This window comes from Carassius auratus, chromosome 7, assembly GCF_003368295.1.
Source record: "Carassius auratus strain Wakin chromosome 7, ASM336829v1, whole genome shotgun sequence".
NCBI lineage: Eukaryota > Metazoa > Chordata > Actinopteri > Cypriniformes > Cyprinidae > Carassius > Carassius auratus.
Genome location: NC_039249.1, coordinates 30,502,930 through 30,527,520, shown reverse-complemented (window position 1 = coordinate 30,527,520; position 24,591 = coordinate 30,502,930). Strand labels below are relative to the sequence as shown.

Sequence of the window (24,591 nt, the reverse complement as noted above, 5' to 3'; positions counted from 1 at the left end):
TAAGAAAAAAAAAGAAAAGAAAAAAGCGCTTGTTCAGCTCACATTTATTTACATGTCCCCTCTGATTTAATCATTTCTGACGCACCTACTGTAGTTACTGTAACTACACTATATTTGCTCTCACAGACACATTCACAACGGACCCGTATATCTTCTCCTCTTCTCTTTGTGCAGTCTGAATCAAAATGGTTAACGTTAGTGCCATGAACACACCGCTGTCAATTTTGAGAAGAACCACCTTCAAACAAGTTAATAGCAAGCATTTAAGGGGCCTGCTAAAAAGGAAGCTATATTAGCGTTAGAGTAACGTAACCAGCCTGAATTCACCAAATTGTTCCCTGGGCCTGAGGGTAGCCTCTTCTTCCTTGCTTCTCTCTTAATTCTCATCAGCAGGACTAGCGCTATCGCTCGCTTCTTACAACGGGACAGATACCAGTTTGCTGCTGACCGAAAAGAGGAACAACAGACTATGAAAGAGCTCCCGCTAAAAGTTTTTAAAACTCCGCCTACGCCATAGCGCAGAGCAGGGCAAATCGCGTTATATCTGAAGGGCAACGCTAAACCCAGCGGCCAAGCGCTGTGCATACCGCGTCCTGTGTGAAAGGCCCATTACGCGGTCATTATGTGGGAAACACACCGCAATAGAATAAGCACTAAACGCTAACTTTATAGTTCGACCTCTTATTAACGTTCGCGCTCTTCCACTGATAAACATGGTATTAGCTTTGTGGCTAATCTAATATAGCAATGCATTAGCTGCTGTAAGTGATGTTACAGAATATTTAGAAGTGATAATGATAGGACCGTTAACTAGAACTACCACACCGTTTTTATATACAGTGTATGAACTAAATCTACAATCATTTCACATGACGAACGACAGACTCACCTGGGTGGCTTGGCTGATCGCTTTCTTCTTTGTGGATTTCTGGCGCTGTTGCAACTCTGGAGCTGCAGACCGCCCTCTGGTGGGCAAACTATGCAACACTCATAACATGAGTGAAGAATATGAGACTGTTTCTCATGTTTCATCGGCCGTTATAAACGCCGATGCCGATTTAAATGCAATTAGCTCATATCGGCCGATAATATCGGCCGGCCGATATATCGGTCGGGCTCTAGTCTTAACTTTTATAAAGAATATCTCTTTGGATTTGAGACTTCAGTCTTTGCAACTTTACAGATCTTCTTCATGCACCAAGAGCTTGTAACACTCCAAAGAGAAAGGAAAAAGCATTATTTGACCCCTTTAATACTCTTTAGTTCATGTTTTCTGAATTATGGGGAAAAAAAGGTGTTACACAATTATATTGTGTTTTGACTCTGTTCATGGTAATTTTTGTTTATAAGTTCTTTGGAATGTGATGGTTAAATGTCACAAATCTTTATTGTAACATGAATTTACTATTAAACCCTCACAGATAGCGAAGGAATGACTGGCATTGTTTCATGGTTTTCCTCTTTGATATTGGTAGGTTGCAGATTTTGTAGTAGCTGAATGCCTTTGAGTTTCCAAATCATTTACTGTCATTCTTATCAAAATATTGCATTAATAAACCAGGCTAAATCATAATTTTAGTATGTTGATTCACAGATGTTTGTTTCACACACAAGCATGCTCTTACTCAGAGTCTGCAGCTATATTAGTCACATCATAAGGGCTGAAGAGCCCCTTACAATCCTCTGTGCTTCAAGTTCAATGCTGTATGTCATGGTCATTTGACTATAGTGTGTGCTCCTGTAAAATGACTCATTTAACTCATTTTCGACTTCTTTATCTTGAAAATAAAATGTTATCGGAAATGCATTCATAGAGAACATAATGATGATGTTTTTGTTTTGCTCTTTTATTTTTAGGCTTTTTACCCTCTTTTAGGAAATAAGAATATAAACTGATATGCTCGTACTCAGACCTGGGTCCTTTTGATCCAAACTTATAAGTCCAGAGCATGTGCACAGTCCACTGCTGCAGCTGCATTTTATTATGAGCTCAAGAAAAGATGCATTTTGTCTTGAATAGGTCAATTTGATTGATTTCTGAATGCGTCATGAGTTTGTATGTTTTAGAATGTCACATCAGATTGGGTGTCCTGGTCTTTCACATGGGATACTTCAGATGAGACCTCTTAGCTGCCAAACAAGCTCAATTTATGACTGTATATGTGCCAGTGCTAATGGCGTGTGGTCAGGTGCATCCCAGAAAGCTTCCATGCCGGAGATGACCTTTGATAGTCATTAAACTGGAATAAATTGTAGATGATGTATTGCGGTAGTCATATGGAGCCTTTTGTTCATTCATTTTCTTTTTTGCTTAAGGGCTTGAGGGCTTAAAATAAACAGTAGAAGTACTGAAGTTGAGTTGGATTATGTTAAATATTTAGGATTTATCCAGTATCCAAGTTTTTTAAAGACTGTGTCTGATGACGGTATCTTGCCTGTTCCTCGTGTCACGACTTGCAAATATGAAAGCACTAATAAAGATATATTTAGCAGTGTCTTCTGTTTTTTTATTAGCAATTCAACAATTGAGAGAAGGCAGATTCAGCTAAACAGTTTTTAAACTGTCCAATGAATTAGTTCAAGACAATTATTTGGTTCCATAAATAATTTATTTTTCATGGAAATCCCCACATAGCAAACTATTTTAGTCAGTGTTATCTGTTACATCTGTGTATTATTCTTGCTATTTAATAAAAATACTGTGAAAATATTTACATGAATTTGTTCAGTGATACCTAGAATTTAGCTGTATTCTGCTTGATTAAAACATGTTTTAATCTACGTGACAACCATAGTTTTGTTTTGTTCTAGGGTGTTTTTCCCAACAATATAACTTGATGCTTAAAGGAATATTTAAACCAAAAATACAAATTTACTGAAAATGTACTCACCCTCAGGCTATCCAAGATTAGGATTGGAACAGTTCAACTTTTTCATGGTTTGGTTTGTTTTATAGTCACTGTTTTGGTACGGTTCGATATGTGCTAGGTTTATGGAAAACTATTTAAAAAAAATAAAAAAATAATAAAGAAAAATTAAGCCATAAATTACTCACCCTGAAGTCGTCCTAGGTGTATTTGACTTTCTACTTTCAGATGAATTTGGTTGGAGTTTAAAAAAAAATTGTCTTCGACATTTCAAGCTGTTTGATTCAACTTAGCGGGTGTTGTACTCCATCGGTCCATGAGAAGTTTAATATAAAGCACATCCATTGAAAAAGTGTCTTGCACGGCTCTGGAGGATGAACAAAGGCCTTCTGTAGCGAATCTGTGTGTTTTTGTAAGAAAAATTCCATATTCAAAATGTAATAATCACTTGAATCTAGCTTGCGCTCACAGCTGTAAATGAAGCAGTTCCGGGGGAATGACGGATGAGGTCAGCTTTGTGCATGAGCTACACATGCATAAAGACGGACGGAGAGTGAAACTCTGTAGCCCTCAGTCAGAGAGTGTTCGCGTGTGAAAATATATCTGTGCTTAACTTATACTTAGCTTCCAAAGACACACTGGCGAGTAAAAATCTGAGAATTTATTAGACATCATTTAATCGCCAGAATGAAGATTTAGTCGCATATGTGAGTAATTTACTCACAATGTAGAGAGAATGCTTTATCCTGTAAATTCATTCAGTAAGCAGTTTTTTCTGCAACAAAAAAAACAAAAATGTATCAGTGTATATAGTGAATAATGTCAAAAGGCTGAAACATATTGAGATAAATACTTAGATTTTTTTTTTATAAATAAATAAAATAATAATCTTAGTGAAAAACCAAAATCGAGGATGTATTTTAGCTCCTGACCTGGCTGAGGTTGAGAGTTACTTTTTCAGGTGGCTGATGATCATTGACGTTAGTCAGAATGCTTGAACATCTCAAGGCTGTGCATGGGTTTCTTCTTCTGATAGCATTACCCTTTTACCTGTTTGTCACTGTCACCATTATCGCTCGCCATTAACCTCTGTCTCTGGAGATATTTGCTCTTCATTCTCTGGCAGAGCTTGGAGGCTTTTGCATTATGGCCAGAATGATGGACTAAAATGTTCCTGTTAAACTAACAACAAGGCCCATTCATCTAACCTCCCACGAAAGCACGAGCCACTTGGCAGTGCTGACTGCATGAGCATTGCCTTCCCCAGCATGCTGGGACTGAGGCGGACATAGACCCTTGGCACCTCCTAAAGCCAGTTGGCCATATTGCTGCTGGCTGCAATGTGTGTTTTATGTCTCCAGCAAATAAACCCAGAATCCTCTGCTTTATTTTTACTGACTGCATCAAATGGATTATGTCCGTAATCTCGTAAGCCTGAAGAAAAACATACTATTTCTACTCCTCTGTATAGATTTTTTTAAATATGTTTGCATTTTACAAAGGAAATCTGCTGAAATACACCACAAGTCTTTAGATCATTTCAGGTAATAGCCTGATTTATTTAGCAGTGGTGACTTGATCAGAAATATTATATTGTAGTATATATGCGCATATTACCTTTTAAATTATTTTATGTTTTAAAAAGATGTCTTTTAGGCTTTTCTAGACTGCATTTATTTGATCCAAAAAGTAAAAACTGTAATATTTAGAAATATTATTACAATTAAAAAGTCTTATCTATCTGTCTATTGTGTGTATATATTTAAACACACACACACATAAAGGGAGAAAAAGAGATAAATGAAACCCTTTTTCATAAAAAAAACTATGGCCACTAACAGTCAGAACATCTTAATGTTTGTGTGTTTGCTTTATTTTGAGAGAGCTGTGTACTGATGAAATAAAAAAATTCCTCATCGGAGCCGACATCCTATAATGAAGGAATGTGACCTCCCACAATGGGGGGATGGGGGGGGGGGTCGTAACCATTTGTGTCATCTATCTCATCTGTTGCTCTGACTTTTTGAACTTCTCTTCCCTTTCCTCCAAATCCCTGTTGTAATCTGGAATGTACTTCGAACTTCCGGGAAGGACGCATAAGGTATTCAGAAAATGTGTAAATAGCTATAGTCTGGTCTGTTGTCTGTCTAGGCACTTTTGGGGCATGAATATTGTGTATTATGTGTAACTGCATATCTTCGACTGTTTTATTAATTAAACACTAGATGTGACGTGGCATTAGGCTTTAAGGTTTGAGGCGTTAGTTCACCCAAAAATGAAAATTAAGTCATTAATTAGGTCTACCCTCCCTTTTTTGTATGACAAAGGGAGAATTTGTAATTATGTCCTGCTCACGCTTTTCCAAATAATATCAATAATAAGCAACCAGCATCAAGCTTTTAAAAATGATGCAACAGTATCACGGGTATTCAGTAGGGTTTGGCGAATAACAAACTGAAATGTAATGAATTTAATATATAGGCCTATTAAAGGGTTAGTTCACCCAAAAATGAAAATTATGTCATTGATGACTCACCCTCATGTCATTCCAAACCGTAAGACCTCCGTTCATCTTCGGAAAACAGTTTAAGATATTTTAATCCGGGTCTGTTGTGAGTGCGTTCACCACACTGCAGTGGCGCTGCTGACGTACAATGCTGCTGATGTGTTATCTTTGTTATTGGGCGCACCAGAAAACACATCAGCAGCGTCGTACATCAACTGTCACAGTAGTTGCACTCACAACAGACCCGGAAGAGAAGACAATGCTGAATAAAGTAGTAGTGTTTGCTATTTTTGGACCAAAATGTATTTTCGCTTCTTCAACAAATTTTAACTGACCCTCTGATGTCACATGGACTACTTTGATGATGTTTTTCTTACGTTTCTGGACATGGACAGTAGACCGTACACACAACTTCAATGGAGGGACTGAGAGCTCTTGGACAAAATCTAAAATATCTTAAACTGTGTTCCTAAGATAAACGGAGGTCTCACGGGTTTGGAATGACATGAGGGTGAGTCATCAATGACATCATTTTCATTTTTGGGTAAACTAACCCTTTAATGAAAATCCTGGCAGTTGGTTTTATAGATAGTTCGCTCATAGTTGACCAGGAAAAGCACATGAGAAATCACATGAGAAATCAAGATAAATAAAACACAACACAAAATATAGCCAATGTTCTTTCTTAGCCGAGGTGAATATCTGTTGTATTTGTCATAACATCGCACATCTGTCAACTTTTATTCTGTTTGACAACTGGAGTTATGTTCCAGAGATATTCAACTCCGTGAAGAAAGTACACTTTTTGTGCATTTCTAGTCCTTTTATTTCATGTTGCATTTTGATTAATCTTGTTTTCACAACTTGTTAGTTTTTCCTGGGTAAGTTAGATTGAACTTGGTGTTAATAGTATCTTGTTAAGATGGAGTCATGCACAGGAACCAACAGTCAAGGTCAGGATTTTTGCAAAATAATACTTTAAATGTAATTTTTATTATTTATTCATTTATTTATTGTTACAAACTCTATCATATAGCGTACCTCCAGAACATTTGGAATGTACAACAAGTGTTGTATGGGACCATTCTGTGATACTTTTGCATTTTTTTAAAAAGCTTATATGCACAAGTGTGAGCAGGACATAAAAAAAATAAATAAAAAAAACTCTTTTGTGACCCGAAAAAGAAAGAATGGCATACTAAATTAGAACATCTCCAGGGTGAGTAAATTATGTTTTAATTTGAATTTTTTGGTCACTATCCTTTAAGGATTTGAAGGGATTAATGATTTCACCTACTCCGTTTGCTTTGCTGGTTTCCGTTTGTGTCATCAGGGGCAAATGTGCGAATGGCTTAAGCTCACGTCTCACAGTATTTTTTTTTTAGTCAGTGTTTGTAAAACAAAGAGGGGAAAATAGAAAACAAAACATTCCGAATCCCAGCATGCGTCCAGATTTTAAAAAAAAGAATGATGTATTTGTCAGGACAATCTTTTCATGACTAATCATCTTGGGACTACTTGGGAGTCATAGGAAACGCATCACCAGGATCTAGTCAGATCTAGTCAGGATCTTGTCCTAAAGTGGGTCTGGCTCTATCCAGATCTTTCCTTTGGGTCTTTGTTTAGAAGTATGCTGAAAGCCACGAAGAAAATTAGTAGTATTTTTTTTTAAAGATAATTTGTGATATTGCCAGAATATTTGTGTACTGATTTAATGGAAACATTTAGACTTGTTTTGACTAATAAATATGAAAAGGAAATGTATGACAGTGTACAGTGCACACAGGACCTCTGTGAGCTACGTGGCCCCTTGAATTGATTAGTATCTGCAGTTCCTGGCAGAGGGCAGGCAAAGCATAATGAAACAAAAGACCAGGGAGCTGAGCCATACTCTGAGAGCTTTGTTATTTCCTGCTGTCTCTGTTCATCTCGGCTACCAAAGGAAAACCTGTTAACAAAGGACCCATACCAGTCCCACAAATTCAAAACCAGCCAATGAGGACCCAGGAATTAACAAGATAGAGATGCACACAAACAAAAAAGTACTTTGGCTCTGCAGCTCGAGTGCTCCGGATTGTCTGGCGAGCCTGTAATGTCTCATTCTCACTGGGGTACCAACTTGGTTAACATCATTCAGACAGAACAGGAAAAATTGATGACTTCTACCCAGACAATTCCTGGTTATTCAAGTTTCTGGCAGAGTGCAGGTAATTAAGGGTCTGAGCTAGATATAAAGGTTACAGATCCCAGGTTTGGACCACATGTGGATTGGTGGGAAATCACAAGGGGTTGGAGGGTCTCACCCTGCTAATTAAGTCCTCCAAATGAATGGGGTTGGGGGTCAAAAAATTCTTATACTGTACCTGTTTAATTATATGTATGTAAGGAACGTTTCAACAACATTCTCAAATGGTTTGGTAACCATAAATGTGTGTTTTTTTTTTATACATCAACTACTTAGTCAGACTAAGTCATTTGCCTGACATAGAATAAATGCTTGTCAGCTGCATTCACATAAGGAACTTTGACAAAACATTGATGCATTTCTATCATGTTTTTATAGAAAGATATATTGCAAGTACATCAGAAGCACATTAGTCCATCAATCCATCCATTATCTAAACAAACTGTCCTATGTAAGGTTGCCTATTCCAGCATATTGGGTTATAGGCAAGGAAACGCTATGGATGACTGCCCTCTCCATTTGTGTTTTGAATGAAATGTCTTTAAGATATCGGATGCTTTGAATAACTGGGGATGCCAGGTGGGTTGTGTGGCAGTTGGTCTTTGTACCACAATGTGTGAACAGCATCACTACCATGATCTATATTTTAAAATGCTAAACCCCAGGCCACTCTAATGGTACTGTTTTTTGTGTAATTTGAAAACCTTGAGTGACTTGAGATAAAAAGCATCCATTAAAACCAAGGTAACCATGACATACTGCTTTACTGTATATGTACACTTCTGTTGAAGACTGTTTGCTCCCTCATCTCTGTAAATGTATTCCCCTTGAGAGTTGGTCTCTCTGCACACAGTACTGAAGTACCTTCCTGAACATTATTGACTCTGACATATGGTTAAGTGGCCACCAATTATGCTGGTCCACTCACTGCTGGGTGTGCCATATCCTCTCCTCCATTCTTATGAGCAGACCTGGGAAACAGTGTTGTATCCCCCAAATTCATTTGAAAGCAAATAAATAAGCAAAGATAAATAAAATGCAGACAAAAACAATAAAGCTAAGCAACAAATCAAAACGCAACAAAAGAAAAAGAAACAAAACTGCCAGCACAAAACAAAACATCACAGAATTAAACAAAATAAAAACAGTGAAAATAGTAATCAAATGTCTGTCTATAACTGTACTGCATCACAAACAAAACATCACAGAATTAAACAAAATAAAAACAGTGAAACTGAACTAAAAAAAAAACAACAAAATAATACTAAGAAGGCAATCATATGTCTGCTTATACCTGCATTACAACATAAAACACAATAGAAGAAAACCGAACAAAAGCAGCAAAACGGAGCAAAACTAAATGGCTGCCGTTGCATCATCCAAGTGGATGCTGCACACTGCTGGTGGATGTGGAGATACCCCCTGACAATGTAAAGCACTTTGAGTGCTTAGAAAAGCGCTATATAAATGTAAGGAATTATATAATATTGCACTCTACAATATTTCTATGTATAAATCTCTGATGGAGACTATCAGCCAATCACTATGTGCATAGTTAGTAAGCATGCTGACATCGTCCATAACCCCACCATTACTCTTAGCTTAAGACTTCTCTACTCCTTACTAAAAGTTTGTCTCAGAAGCTTTGTGAATAGCTAAAAACGTTTACGTCTATTTAGGAGAACCCTTAGTGTTAAGATAAAATGTTTTGTGAATACGGGCCCTGATGTCTGTCTTTACTTTACAATGGAAATAAAACAAAAGCTAAACCAATTAAGCTAAACAACAAAACAGAACAAACAAAACCAGACATAGAACAAAACTAAATCAAACAACAGGACAGAATTAAACAAAATGAAACAAATATGGTAATCAGATGTCAGTCTACACCTGCACTACTAGTGTCGCGTAACACAGCCTGGCACTGCAGTTCAACATCAAGGTATTCTTGTACAACCAGTTGCTTCTTGAGAAATCCTTGTCATCAGCATCAGTGTGACACCTATAGTAAATATAAGTCCATAAGTCCTGTGTTATGAACAGCCATTGTGTTGAGAATAAAGGGAAACCCTCCCTTCATTGAAAAGCAGGGCCATTTTCTTCTTCCTGCTGAGAGTGAAGAGTGGCCAACTCACGTGACTGTCCAAACCTGAAGCATGGAGCTGATGTTTAGTCAGCTGAAAAACATAAACAGAAGACGGATAGCTGATTGGAGGGAGGAAAATGTGGGTGGTGATGGACTCTCTGAAAACCACAGGAAACACCTGTGCCCACTTCACTGCGCTGCGCTCACAGGCAGGGGTCTGCAGTGTGACGTAGACCTGTATTGTGCCTCAGTCCAGTCCTGGGACAAAGGTGTTTATACTCAATTAGTCAAAGCACACAGTAATGGAACTGCTGTTTGTTGTTTAGCTTGTGAAGTCAACCGTCCTGATGTTATTGTTGATGTTGGGTTGTTTGCATGTGATGTGGTAATTCATAAAGAGAACACCATAGCAACCAATTAGCACATTATAAACACACTTTTAGAACATCATAGCAATATACTAAAATAAAAACCTAAGCCGCGTCCGAAATCGCATACTTCCATACTATATAGTAGGCGAAAAACAGTATGCGAAGCAAGTAGTATGTCCGAATTCTCAGTATTCGAAAAACAGTAGGCGAGATGTACCCGGATGGCCTACTACTTCCGGCCGAATTCCGTAGTATGCATAGGATGGACACTTCTCTATCCCATGAGGCACCGGGAGAGGGCTCGTCATACTCATATTCGAAAATAACGGAAAATCGGAGGATCGTGACGCCGCTGTTTTGAAGTGTAAGTACCTTATGGATAAACGCTGTTCATTGTGGTTAAAGTGTACTTGTTTAACATAATCCAAGTAAACGACTGATTTGTTAAAGCTTTACACATTGTAAACTGATGAGATTTTGTAAATTGAGTTTAAAAATGTTTAATAATCATTATCGATCAGAGGCTGTGCCTCAGCTTTTTAAGGCTGCTTTCTTCTTTAATGATATAAAATTACTAAATTTTAAGTAATTGAAACGAGTTAATTTACATTTTACTAGTGTTGATATTTTGATTAAAAAAAATGTTGGTTAACTTACAAGGCATAAATCATCAGTAATGTGTAATGTGTAAATCCTGTTCTGATGTTACAGAGACTGATGAACACAATCTTGTTCTCATCCACTGATGAAACCCTATTCACTGGAAAGCATAATTCAGTAAGTATATAAATTAAAATCATAACTACACACACATATAATCTTCATATAATCTTAACTACACACACTCTTTACATGTATTTATGTTAGGATCATCACTGATTTATGCTGTTTTTTTTAATATTATAATATGAATTTCCAGGTATTTCCAGTTGCTATTTTGTCAGTTGCAAAGTACTTAATAGCAAATAACTTTTGAAGCAGTTGTGTGCACTGATTTTGTAGCAGTTTTCAGTTGTAGTTTTTTAACATCTGAAGAATGTTGTCTTGAGAATGGGTGCCACACTTTAGAGAAATACCCATACAAATTATTCTCTTTATGTATTTATTTATTTATTTTTCATTCCTATGAGAACATGAACTGATTCACAGAGTCTTAACCTGTTCGACTGTCCTACAGGCAATCTGCTCTTGAAGAGCTGCACACGGTCGTCTGCTGTGACACAGCTGTGGTCCGTTTGTCCCGCACATGCTCTTCTGTGCTGACTTCTGTGTTTTGGGGTTCCAGTGTATCATCGTCATGATCCTCCACAACTTCTGGATCCGCAATGTCCGCATTCAGAAGACGGAGGTTGTGGAGCACTGCACAGCATGCATCAACATCTGCACAAAGGCAGAACTCACTTCCATGGCCTTGAAGAAGAAGAAGATGGAGCACAGCTGGTCTTCATCATCTGAAGGCTCTCTCAACAATGTTCTGTGCACGAGCATCATTGGTATTGAATCAAAGCTGTGCAGGATTCTGTTCAGGCTCTCTGTCTGCTGTGATGAGGCAGATGAACACTCACACAAGGACACACACACCATCTCCCAGGATGTGTTTTCCTGCAGGTGGATAGGCCTCCAGAGTTCTTCAGCACCCTGGCATCATACACAGACCCGGGATACTCAACAAAGATATCAAGGTACTTCCCATGGTGGTGACCTGCAGCTGAACAGAATGAAACCACTTCCTGTTGAAATAACATTGGGCTTCACTTGCTGGAGGTTCAGTTTGTATGTGACAGCAATCTATTGTTCCAGCTACCAGAAGAAAAGCTGCTTCCACTGCCTCCAGGTCATCTGTGGTGGAGAAGGCAATCAGCCTCCTCAAAATCCCCATGACAGACCTGACCTGCTCATTCTGTGCACAATGTTATGCAGCTCTTGGATGTCAAAGGCCAGTGACAGCAGTCTGTATGATGCTGTTCACAGTCCGTAAATATGTAGTTTTTGTTTTTTAGAATAAAATTTCAATAGGTTACACATTTTTTTGCTGATATATCTATATCTAACTATATATATTTATATATGTGTGTATATTGTCTATAATGTATATATTATGTATGTATTTATGTATATATTGTGATGTGTGTATTTATGTGTGTGTGTGTGTATTTGTCTAAGCATTCATTCAAGTTTATTAATTTATGTTCGTTTTGTGTAATTTTATTTGTATTTATTTATTACAATAAATTACTTTATATCCTTACATAAAATCAGTCTGTCATTCTGTTCACAGCTGTAGCTGCTGTTATTCTGAGGTAGAAAATTAAAAGCTAAATTTATTCATCTGTCAACGAAGGCATGATCTGCGAACAGCTGACCGACGCCTGCTTTGAATTGTTAATTCAAACCACATAAAAACGCAGACGAAAGCGGTAAGAAAAACGAAAAACATCACCGATGTTCGCTCAGTAGAGCGGGCTCTTTAAATTTACGCGCTGTTGTGACGACGTATGTCACGTGACAATGTAAACATGGCGGATGTAGTACGTCCGAATTCCATTCATACTACCCACATTCATACTATATAGAACGTACTTTTCTAACGGTCGAGTAGTACGTTCAAATTCAAATGTAGTACCCAGTACGCAGTATTCGATTTCGGACGCAGCTCTAAACAACACTTATAACACCATGGCAACCACATAGCAACATGCTAAAAACACACTTAGAACATTATAGTAACAAATAACAAATTAGAACAATTAGACAAAAACAAAAAAAAAACATAGCAACCACATATGAAGATACTAAAAATACTTAGAGTACCATAGGAACCTCTTAGCACATGCTAAGCACAACTCAGCACAACAAGACAACTACATGGCAACATGCTGCCTAAAAACAATCAGAACACCATAGCAACATAGGAAAGAAAACACCCAGAACACCATTGCAACTGCACAGCACATGCTAAAAACACTCAGAACAACATAACAATAAACTAAAAACATTTAGAACGCCATAGGAACCATGTTAGAAACACTCAGAACAACATGGGAACCACAGAGCAACATTCTAAAGACACTCAGAATACCATGGCAACCACATAGAAACATACTAAAAACAGAACACCATAGCTACCTCGAAGCAACATGATAAAAACACCAAGAGCACTGTAGGAACCGCTTAGCAACATGCTAACACTCAGAACACTATAACAACATACTAAAAAAACACCCAGAACACCATAGCAACTGCATAGCAAATGCTAAAAACACTCAGAACACCATGGCAACCACATAGCAACCTGTTAAAAACACTCAATGCACCATGGCAACCAAATACAAAATACATAATACCACTCGGGACACCATAGCAACCAGATAACAACATGCTAAAACATAGCAACATAATAAATAATTAAAAAAAACTCTCCGAAAACCATAGCAACCACTTAAAAACATGCTTAGAACACTCAGACCACCATATAAACTACTTAGCAACATATCCTAAAATCATGTCTTAGTTAAATTAATTCACAGCTACCAAACAGGGAAGCTCAGTTTGAGTTCCACCTACAGGGCAAAACTGCTGAATGCTTATCAGTGAGAGTGAAAAGAAGAACAGAACTCAGCTGACATTTTGTATTTCTAAAGATCATACTAACCCCTGCCCTGAAGTCTTTTTACACAGGTAAAATTCATTTCCATATTCCGAGCACTACTGGGAATTTCCGAGGGTGTCTAAAGTGTTTCCCCCATTTCTGCAAAATGTTTAGAGTGAAACATCACTCAACTCTCTTGAGGACAGCTGCATGTTTGTGTTGTTAGAGTCGAAATATTGCAGGCTAAAATTCACCCGTTAAAATGTCAGTGTGTTTTCAATTTATACTGTTTTAAAGAAAGCAGAAAAATTCATCTCAAGTGAGGAAATCTCCCAAGAGAAGCATGCTAGCGAAGAGCACAGCAGATCCAGCTGTATGAGCCATTCACAGGAAATGTGTGGCTGAAGTAATTGACACATTACAGATTGAGGACATGCCATTTGCCTTTTCCTCAGCATTTCTGACATGCATGAATTGTCATCAACTCCATTAATTAGAGGTCATGAAATTACGATGCTGTCAGTATGTTGCTCATTTGGCATATTTTAGCGACTACACATACTCACCCTCCACCCACTTTGTTAAATTATAAGCATCCCTGTTGACCAACTAAAAATATCTGTCCCTAAAGTGAACCATATGTGCGGTATTGCATAACTGACCATATGAAATATCCTGACTGTCACTAATTTTAAAACAATGTCGTATTGGTAATGTGAACACTGCATGTGCTACTCCGTTTTGTGGATCATTTAGATCTGTTAGTGACCATAAAAACACTTTTTTTTTAATTTCCTTTGACCCTGAAGATGTTCTCAGGAAGTGTTTTCATCACAGGTTATTCCAGGTTTCCTTCTGCTCAACACATTCAGAAGAATGGGGCCTCCATCTTGACCCAGCTGAGCATTTCCTACCTTTGGTCTGTGGCTGACAGAAATAGACTGTCCCATATACGGATTCTGCATTAGCTGCTGTCCGTTCTGATAAAACTGTATAGTGTTGATGGGGGACAACCAGTGCTGACACCTCTTTCCCCTATGTTATTGTTCTTCTTCCTGAGAGATTTTCAGCTGTTGTCAATCAGGATGTAAAAAGTTTATGATGGCCCAAGAAGTGTGTATTCCACTTACAGTGCTTTGCAAAAGTATCCCCCCCCCCACCTTTTATTATGTTGCTGCCTTATTTTAAATTCTAAAATTATTTTAAGATAACACTCCTACACCATATGGACGAAGCAAAAACAAAATTGTCACAACTTCGTAAATGTTTTAAAAATATAAAAACTGAAATAAGTACATGGTATAAATTTTTGTCCTCCTGTTGATTTCTCCCATCTCCACATATGATCATGGAGCTCAACTAGAATGACTATCAGGTTCTTGGTCACCACACTAACCAAAGCCCTTCTCCATCAGTTGCTTAGTTTGGCCAGAGGGAAGAGTCCTGGTTGTTTCAAATCCTTTAAGGGTAACAGAGACTACATGCTTCTGTGAACCTTCAATGAAGCAGAATTTTTTTCTGAACCCTCCCACAGATGTGTGGCTTGACACAAACCTGTTTCTGAACTTTACAGGCAGTTCAAGCAACCTTAGTGCTTGGTTTTTGCACTGATATGCAATATCAGCTGGTAGACCTTTTATTAAGACGTGAGTGCCGTCCCTAATCATACCCATTTAATTGAATTTGCCACAAGTTAACTTCAATTGAAGTGTAGTAACATCTACAAGCAAAATGAATGCTCTTGTGCTAAATTTCAACTGTCTCAGATAAAGGTACGAATACTTATGCAATGGAATCATTTTAGTTTTTTCTTATTAATAAATAAATTTGCAAAGACAAAAAAATAAAAAGTGTATAGAGTGTAGATTGTTGTGGGGGGGGGGGCTAGTTTAAATCAGTTTAACATAAGGCAGCAACAAAACAAAATGTAAAACAATAAGGCATTTGAATACATTTGCAAGGCACTGTATGACCTATATTCTCACACCTTATGAAAACACATCCTCTCTCTTATCCTTGGATATTTTTTAAAATTGTTTTCCAAAACGTAGCAAGTGGCTTAACTTGGACAGCTTGGCAGCATTGCATAAATCCTATGCTTCAGATCCCTGTTCTGAAGAATAAATCTCAGTAACACTTTAGTATTGGGACCAATTCTCAATGGTGAAAATCAATAGTAGATTTCATTTAAAGTCCAACAATGTAACACTAATATTGGACATAAACGAACAGGTTAAATATAACGTATTCAAAACAGGTAAGTTCATATATTTGGAGTAAAGTTGAATTGAACTGATGCATCAGTCATACAGCACTCCGGACTGTGCGCCCCATGACTAGCTCGACACACCACCACAGAAACAAGAATGAGATGCATTCTAACATAACTGTGGCATTAAACTCCATTAGTTAGGGCTCGTTTAAAATATTGCCCATATATAGGGCGTTCAGATTACTTGTTAAAGTGCAGTGAAATACCTTCTATCTGCAGATGATGTACGTCTGTTTGTGGATGGAGACTCCTTCACCAGCTACAGGCTCTAATCCTCATTTGCTCGTGTATGTGTGTGTGAAATGCGGTGCTGAAGTGAAATAGCTGGGCAGTTTGATAGCCGAATTATAATAGGCCGCCTTATACAAATACAAATAATAATAGTTAACATTATTATTATTATTTAATACATTAATAGGAGATTGAGCCTAATATCGTCTTGACTATCGACGGAGACATCTATACACCCATTTATATTATGTACACAGAAACGTATTACTTAAAATGTATTATTATTTTGGATTCGATTAATCACGATTAATTGTTTGACAGCACTACTCTGTGTTCATTAGTTGCTTATTAGCATGCCTACTATTAACATATTGGATGTTTATTAGTACTTATAAAGCACATATTAATGCCTTATTCTGCATGACCATATTCTACATCCCTAATCCTACCAATACCTAAACTTAACAGCTACCTTACTATTTATTAATAAGCAACTAATTAAGAGTTTGGCAAAAAGTTGTAGTTAATAGCGAGAATTGGATCTTAAAAAACAGTGTAACTTAACTCTCTTATTTATACTATTTGCCTCTTGATTAGAATGGGAGGCTTCAACTGTGCCTAAATTTAGCGGTGTAATTAAGAGTTTTAAGGATTCAGTCCTAATTTACTTATTTTGTTCTAAACCTATTTGATTTTCTTCTGCATAACACAAAAGTAAATCATTTATTTAACATCTGGTTTAGTGTCTGGTTTCTCTGCAGTCTATGTAGCTTGTTAATTGTTTCCCGAGTGCTCTGGCTGGATTTGGTGAAATTCAACACAATATCTAAGCAGTTACAAAGTACTTTTGTGGCCGGAAAAAGGAGTGCTGCAGAATGAGATTCATGGCCAAATCCTGAAAACAGTTCAGCAATTTAGCACTTTTAGTTCCATCATGAATCCATGTTTCCATGTTGATCGGCCAACTGCCATTAAAACACCAGAAGATGAAGAAGAATCTGCCACCTACTGGAGTGGAGTATGAAGGAGATCAGTGGCGGCCACCATGATTTTAAAAAGGACTTTGTCTTTTCTGGCTGAACTACTAGTTTAATTAAGTTTTATCAGTTTTAATCTTAAGGAATACATTTCTGCTGTGACCGCTTATGTACTGTACTGTACCTTATGAACCAGCTTGGCACTATTACTCAACCCAAAGTAATCAGAGCGGCGGCTCTTTCTTTGTCCTATAACTAGGGCAGCGGTCCTCTGCCTTTTATGGTCGTCATTAAACAGAGATGCAAGTAACGGAACACAGCACAAGGCAGGCGAGGATCTAATATGGTTGTTCTGTCCTCCATGCTCTCAGCTGCTGAACTGATTCTTAAGAGGTCACGCTGCAGATCTTGTGTCTTGTTTGCGGAGTGGACGTGCCACTCATTTCTCACATGATGAGGAACGCTTGCTGACAGGCCAGCAGTGTAACCGAAAGCCCTCTGACATCACGGCTACTAGAACACTACAGAGTGCCATGGTCACTTGACTAAGAGCTAATTTAAGGAAAAGGTTTGTCTTTTCTGATATGACTCAGCTGTTTCACAGTTGCAAGAGTGCACACAGTTTGGAGAACAGTTGAGACACTTTCACATGACTTGTGCCTCCATTGGAGCGGAGCGGCAAGCTAACTTCAGCAGGTGAAGCACTGTAATGTGAAGCTCAAAGTTCAGATAGTTTCAGCTTTTGAGTCTGATTTTACTGACATTTCAAAGTACAGCCATGATTGTTATTCTATGTGTATTATTAATGCTGCATTTCAAAACTTGGAAACCTCTTAACTCCTACGTGAAAATAACAACTGGAACCACTGGATCAACCTCGAATACAGCGAGAAGCATCAATTGGTTTCATTTCCAAAATGGCGGTAACTAAAGTGACATTACATTGGTTATCTTCAGGCTGCAGTAGAAGAATTCCTTTGAGGTTGGAAGAGGGAAATTTAAATTTGTTGGTGCCAGTGCAAATGTCAAAAGATACATACAAGCAGTATTTTGGAAACTTATTGTGACTCCAGAGAATTATCATAGAATAATCAGCATATTACATGTTGGATATTCTATGCAAATTATTAAATATAACAATAATATTATCAGTATACTATCTTTGAAATGCTTCGTATTTCCATTTTTGTGGTCAAAAGATGTACAGTAGCAGCCAGTCTGATTCCTGAACAAATTATTATTTAGCTTTTTTTCTGCATCAAAAACAAACAGTACTTTGCAACCAGTGTAGCTGATTCCCTAACATATAACATATAACTGTTGACATGCATAAAACTTGAGATTTATGCTATATGAGATTTAAATCTTGCACATTGGGAGTTTCAGTAATATTTATGAAAATAGATAAATGAATAAAAATGTTACAACATGTTTGTTTAGTGTTATTGTTTGTTATTTTAATTTTTGTGTTGCAGTTTGTCTTTTGCAATAATATTTTTACTTTTTTAATGATCAAATTTGCCTGTTATTTACAATAATATTTTAAAATATGTTTTTCCTTGACAGTACAGAAAATTTTTATGGCAAATAGGAATGGGAATATGAATACAAATAGTTAATTGTCACAATTTTGTCCTTTTGTACTTTGTACTTGAGGTCTGTTTGGAGCATACAGAAGCAAAGACCTCTTATCAGAGTCATGGTTAAAGAATTGATCACTTGTTTGGGCTCCATAGTGTTTCATTTTTAATTTGTTGTCAGATAACAGAATCCAATAACTATTCATTGTAACACTTACCACAGTTCTTGTTTGTCTGGATGTTCTGTCTTGTTTAACTTAACCAAGCACGTGCAGAACACCCTCCGACAGAGGCTTGGTTTTTGTAGTATTTGACTAAACGCCAGACCTAAGGGCATTTGGCCACTCGAATAAAAACAGCCTCAGGAATGAGTATTGATGTAGCTTAAGTGTAATAATACACAACCTATTTTCCACAATTATAGAACTAGTCACATTCAATTAAAGGGGAATAAAAATTACATTTTAAGGGACGTTCACTGTGGGTTGTATGTAGGTTGTCATTTGCATCAAATGTACAGCGTCATTTTGGGTCAGTGTGGCACTGCCATCCAACATCATCAACCCCACGTACACACTCTCATTATTTGTTTATCTGTATTTGGCTGGGAATTTATCGCATACTTTGAATACTTGTTATTTTTTCTGGTTCCTTTCCTAATCTGACAAGGGAAAGGAGCATCCCACTCTTTCGTCTTTGCCTGCCAGCGCTTCAGATTTCCTGCCTTCTATTGTGGCTGAAGCGGGATGCTAACATCCTCATTCAAGCCCTGAGGTCAACCCAACACACTCTCTATAGCTCTGTCTTTCATTCTCCCTGTCCCTCTGGCACTCATTTCTTATCCCTTCACTGTTTATCGTCTGTTTCCACCCACTCACCTTATCACTTTTGCCTAGCTGTAAGTAAAAAGCTGTCTAACACTAGTCTTTGTGGAGTGTGCAGTAGTTTCCCAACTCTTTCTTTCATCTCTGTTCCTGACTTTCCTTTGTTGCTCTTCCTCCTCTATCTCCTGCCAGGCCAACATTTGTGATCCCGCCTCACTGTGCCTGCCAAACCACTTTGAACTTGAGCACCAACACAGCAGATTTACTCACAGTCTGATGTCTCGTTCTTTCCTATTTTATTACCGCTACCCAGGAGAGCAGCGTCTGTAGCAGCATCTTTCCATTGCATTCTATTTCATTTTCATTTCAATTATACATTTTTATTCATTGCATTCAAGGTGTGCATTTACATTTTTTTTTGTTCTTGCTTTTCCTGGGAATCGAACCCATGACCTTGCGTTGCTAGCACCATACTCTAACAAGTCTTGCAAAGTGCGATAGTCCTGCCACCTTTTAATTTGATCTTTTCAGTGCAATGTTTGCATAACTGAACAATATTTGAAGCCTACATTCTGTTGTATTCTATTATTTACTTAAAATTAATAATCATTATAGGTAACATTTGATTTTAAGGTGTCCTTGTTACACATCTTACAGGTACTTTCTATTATAATAACAGTAAATCATGCACAATTAAATGAAAGTAACCCTAAGCCAAACCCTAATCCTAACCCTGACCAAGGACACCATAAAATAAAGTGTAACCTTATTATATTATGTATAATTAACTGATTAAATTTGTTTAATGCTTGTATTTTCAAATTGGTAAATGATAACTAATAAAATAGTTTTATAATAGTTTTTGGCACCAACTGCTGAAATTTTGCTTCCGTGCCACTATAGTTTGAGCTACAGGAAAGCCACTGTGCTTCTGAAATTCTTGATTATTTTGCTGTGCAGGAGTACACATTTTCAAATTGATTTAATTCAAACACTTGATTTGATTCCACTCCAATTCAAATGCTTTGATTTAGAATCTTTTTATTGCATCACATTCAATACAGATACAAACTTACAACTGATTGTAAATCATTTATTTTGCTGTGGCACTTAATTTGTGGCAGCGTGGATTCAGCAGCAGGACAGATAGTCAGCTACAGGATGTTATCCAGGTTTATTTATAAGGATATATTTTGTAACAGAATGTGGCAGTTAGTGGCGTTTCCTGCCTTCTTATGAGAGGATTTCAGAAACCCATTCACAGGAATTCAATTCCTGTGATTTTCTTTGTGCATATTATGTCATCTCTTATGGTAACCAGAATTTATTGGCTGTTTTTTTGCCAACTGTTATTCTGGTAATGCCAGGCTCTTTAGAATTAAGTTTGACAGCATTTTTGTGTGTGTGTGTGTGTGTGTGCTTTTACAGTTCTGCCAGCCTGGTGGATGGAGACTGTCCCGTGAGAGGAAGCTCCCGACATTCTTCACAGTGGTGCTAACAGACATAGACTCAGAACGACACTTCTGCTCCTGTCTGACCTTCTTTGAGGCAGAGGTCAACCTGCAGGTAAGATTAAGGCCATGTTTTTATTACAAGGTCTAGTTTGAGGTCCAGACATCTCTGATTTTGTATTTGTTTTGACTTTCTTTCTTCCTTATTATTTTTTTTACTTTAAAAAAAGTCCAGGTGTCAGAGACCATAAACACAACATAACATTATTTTTTTCCAGAATCATTTTGCGATTTTTTATTTTTATTTTTGGTCTATCCTTTGTCCCCATCAAACAAAATATAAAATGCAACATCATTTAGCAGTAGTGTTGTTTTTTTCGGTCTGTTTTAATTTAAGTTTGCGATTTTTTTATTTTTACTTTTGGTCTATCCTTTGTCCCCATCAAACAAAATATAAAATGCAACATCATTTAGCAGTAGTGTTGTTTTTGTCGGTCTGTTTTAATTTAAGTTTTAGTCTAGTCTTTGTGTAAAGCTTTTATTTTAGTTTTTATTAGTTTTAGTCATGTTCATACTTTTTTTAGTCTAGTCAAGTTTCAGTGGGCTAAAAGTCTGAGCATTTTAGTCTTATTTTAGTCAGAATTATCCATGTCTATTTTCGTCTAGTTTTAGTAATAACATTTTTATTTTAGTCTCTTTTTAGTAATGAAATTCTACGTAACCCTGTCAATGTAGTATAAGTACCTAGTAGTATAGATGAAACCAATATTTTCTTTTAGCCAAACCCATTTCAAACAATGTTATCTTTTTAAATTATTGTCACCTTATAGACTCAAGAATACATCCAATTCCAGACATGGAAGATGCTCTTTGAATTTACAACATTTATTTTACCAAACATGTTTAAAAAAGTACACACATCATTCCCTTTCTCTGTGTCAGACTTAACTTTGTTTGTTGTCTTCTTCTACAGGTCCTTCTCAAAAAATTAGCATATTGTGATAAAAGTGTATTATTTTCCATAATGTAATGATAAAAATTTCAGCATACATAATTTGGCATACAGCTCATAAAAACCCAAAATTCCTGTCTCAAAAAATTAGCATATCATGAAAAGGTTCCCTAAAAGAGCTATTAACCTAATCATCTGAATCAACTTATTTACTCTAAACACCTGCAAAAGATTCCTGAGGCTTTTAAAAACTCCCAGCCTGGTTCATTACTCAAAACCGCAATCATGGGTAAGACTGCCGACCTGACTGCTGTCCAGAAGGCCATCATTGACACCCTCAAGCGAGAGGGTAAGACACAGAAAGACATTTCTGAACGAATAGGCTGTTCCCTGAGTGCTGTATCAAGGCACCTCAGTGGGAAGTCTGTGGGAAGGAAAAAGTGTGGCAAAAAACTCTGCACAATGAGAAGAGGTGACCGGACCCTGAGGAAGATTGTGGAGAAGGACCGATTCCAGACCTTGGGGGACCTGCGGAAGCAGTGGACTGAGTCTTAAGTAGAAACATCCAGAGCCACCGTGCACAGGCGTGTGCAGGAAATGGGCTACAGAGAAGCAGCACTGGACTGTTGCTCAGTGGTCCAAAGTTCTTTTTTCGGATGAAAGCAAATTTTGCATGCCATTCGGAAATCAAGGTGCCAGAGTCTGGAGGAAGACTGGGGAGAATGAAATGCCAAAATGCCTGAAGTCCAGTGTCAAGTACCCACAATCAGTGATGGTCTGGGGTGCCATGTCAGCTGCTGGTGTTGGTCCACTGTGTTTTATCAAGGGCAGGGTCAATGCAGCTAGCAATCAGGAGATTTTGGAGCACTTCATGCTTCCATCTGCTGAAAAGCTTTATGGAGATGAAGATTTCGTTTTTCAGCACGACCTGGCACCTGCTCACAGTGCCAAAACCACTGGTAAATGGTTTACTGACCATGGTATTACTGTGCTCAATTGGCCTGCCAACTCTCCTGACCTGAACACTATAGAGAATTTGTGGGATATTGTGAAGAGAAAGTTGAGAGACGCGAGGCCCAACACTCTGGATGAGCTTAAGGCCGCTATCGAAGCATCCTGGGCCTCCATAACACCTCAGCAGTGCCACAGGCTGATTGCCTCCATGCCATGCCGTATTGAAGCAGTCATTTCCTGGCCAAGTATTGAGTGCATAACTGAACATAATAATTTGAAGGTTGACTTTTTTTGTATTAAAAACACTTTTCTTTTATTGGTCGGATGAAATATGCTATTTTTTTTAGATAGGAATTTTGGGTTTTCATGAGCTGTATGCCAAAATCATCAGTATTTAAACAATAAAAGACCTGAAATATTTCAGTTGGTGTGCAATGAATCTAAAATATTGCTATCAATAGGGTTGCCATCAAACTTTCCTGAAGATGGTACTCATCTGGTACTGCTTGGTGACTTCAACATCCACCTAGATAAACCCCAGGCTTCTGACTTCAAAACTCTGCTCACCTCATTTGATCTCAAGCTAGTGTCTACTAAAGCGACTCACAAATCAGGCAACCAACTGGACCTCATCTACATGCGCTGTTGCTCTGTGGACACCTCTTCAGTTGCTCCACTGCACACCTCTGACCACTTCCTCATTACTGCTAACCTAGCACTTACTCCTGAAGTGCCTCACACTCCAACGCAGGTCACCTTTTGACGGAATCTACGCTCATTCTCTCCATCTCGCCTATCTGCTGTGGTTTCATCCTCACTTCCTGCACTCTCTCAGTTTTCTGCTCTGGACACGAACAGCGCTACGGACACTCTTTGCTCCACTTTAACATCTTGATTGGACAACTTTTGCCCACTGTTGTCTAGACCAGCACGCACCGCCCCATCTGCCCCCTGGCTGTCCGAGGTTCTCCGTGAACATCGCTCTAAACTCAGGGCTGCAGAGAGGAAATGGCAGAAAAAAAAACTCTACTGAACTCAGTGTGTATCAATCTCTCCTCTCTTCCTTCTCTGCAAATGTCTTCAAGGCTAAAACATCCTACTACCACAACAAAATTAACAGCTGCTTTGACGCTCGGACACTGTTCAAGACTTTCTCTTCTCTTCTTAATCCGCTGCCTCCACCTCCTCCATCGACTCTTACTGCGAACGATTTTGCAGTTTTCTTCACAAATAAGACAAGATCCATCAGTGACCAATTCTCCACACCGCAGACTGAGGACAACTTCACAATGACCGACACACACTCTTTATCCTCCTTCTCCCCACTCTCAGAGATGGACGTCTCCAAAATTCTCCTGTCCAATCACCCTACTACTTGTCCACTTGATCCGATCCCCACTCACCTCCTTTAAGAGATCTCTTCTTCAGTCATACCTTCGCTTACTCACATTATCAACTCCTCTCTTCACTCTGGAACATTTCCCTCAGCATTCAAGCAGGCTCGGGTAAGCCCACAGCTCAAGAAACCATCTCTAAATCCAGCGCTTCTTGAAAACTACAGACCAGTATCCCTTCTTCCATTCATTGCAAAGACACTCGAGCGAACTGTGTTCAACCAGCTTTCTATGTTCCTTGTATAGAACAACCTCCTGTACAGCAACCAATCTGGCTCCAAAAGTGGCCACTCAACTGAGTTACTGAAGTCCTGCGACTTGCAAGAGCAGCTTCAAAATCCTTGGTACTCAT

The 24,591-nt window shown here is 38.0% G+C and overlaps 1 protein-coding gene and 1 long non-coding RNA gene across 6 annotated transcripts in view; both read left to right on the top strand.

Annotated features, from left to right (window-relative positions):
- The window catches only part of LOC113106465 (myotubularin-related protein 13-like), a 143,504-nt gene that overhangs the window by 32,566 nt on the left and 86,347 nt on the right, over positions 1-24,591 (top strand). For all 5 annotated transcript variants that reach the window (XM_026268408.1, XM_026268405.1, XM_026268404.1 and 2 more), the window contains one exon: positions 20,917-21,054. In XM_026268408.1, the coding sequence (XP_026124193.1) occupies positions 20,917-21,054 (138 nt within the window). The remainder of the gene's footprint in view (positions 1-20,916; positions 21,055-24,591) is intronic.
- LOC113106467 (uncharacterized) lies at positions 5,897-12,081 on the top strand. The gene is made up of 3 exons (XR_003292485.1): positions 5,897-10,379; positions 10,727-10,792; positions 11,193-12,081. It is a non-coding gene; the product is annotated as an uncharacterized LOC113106467 (long non-coding RNA).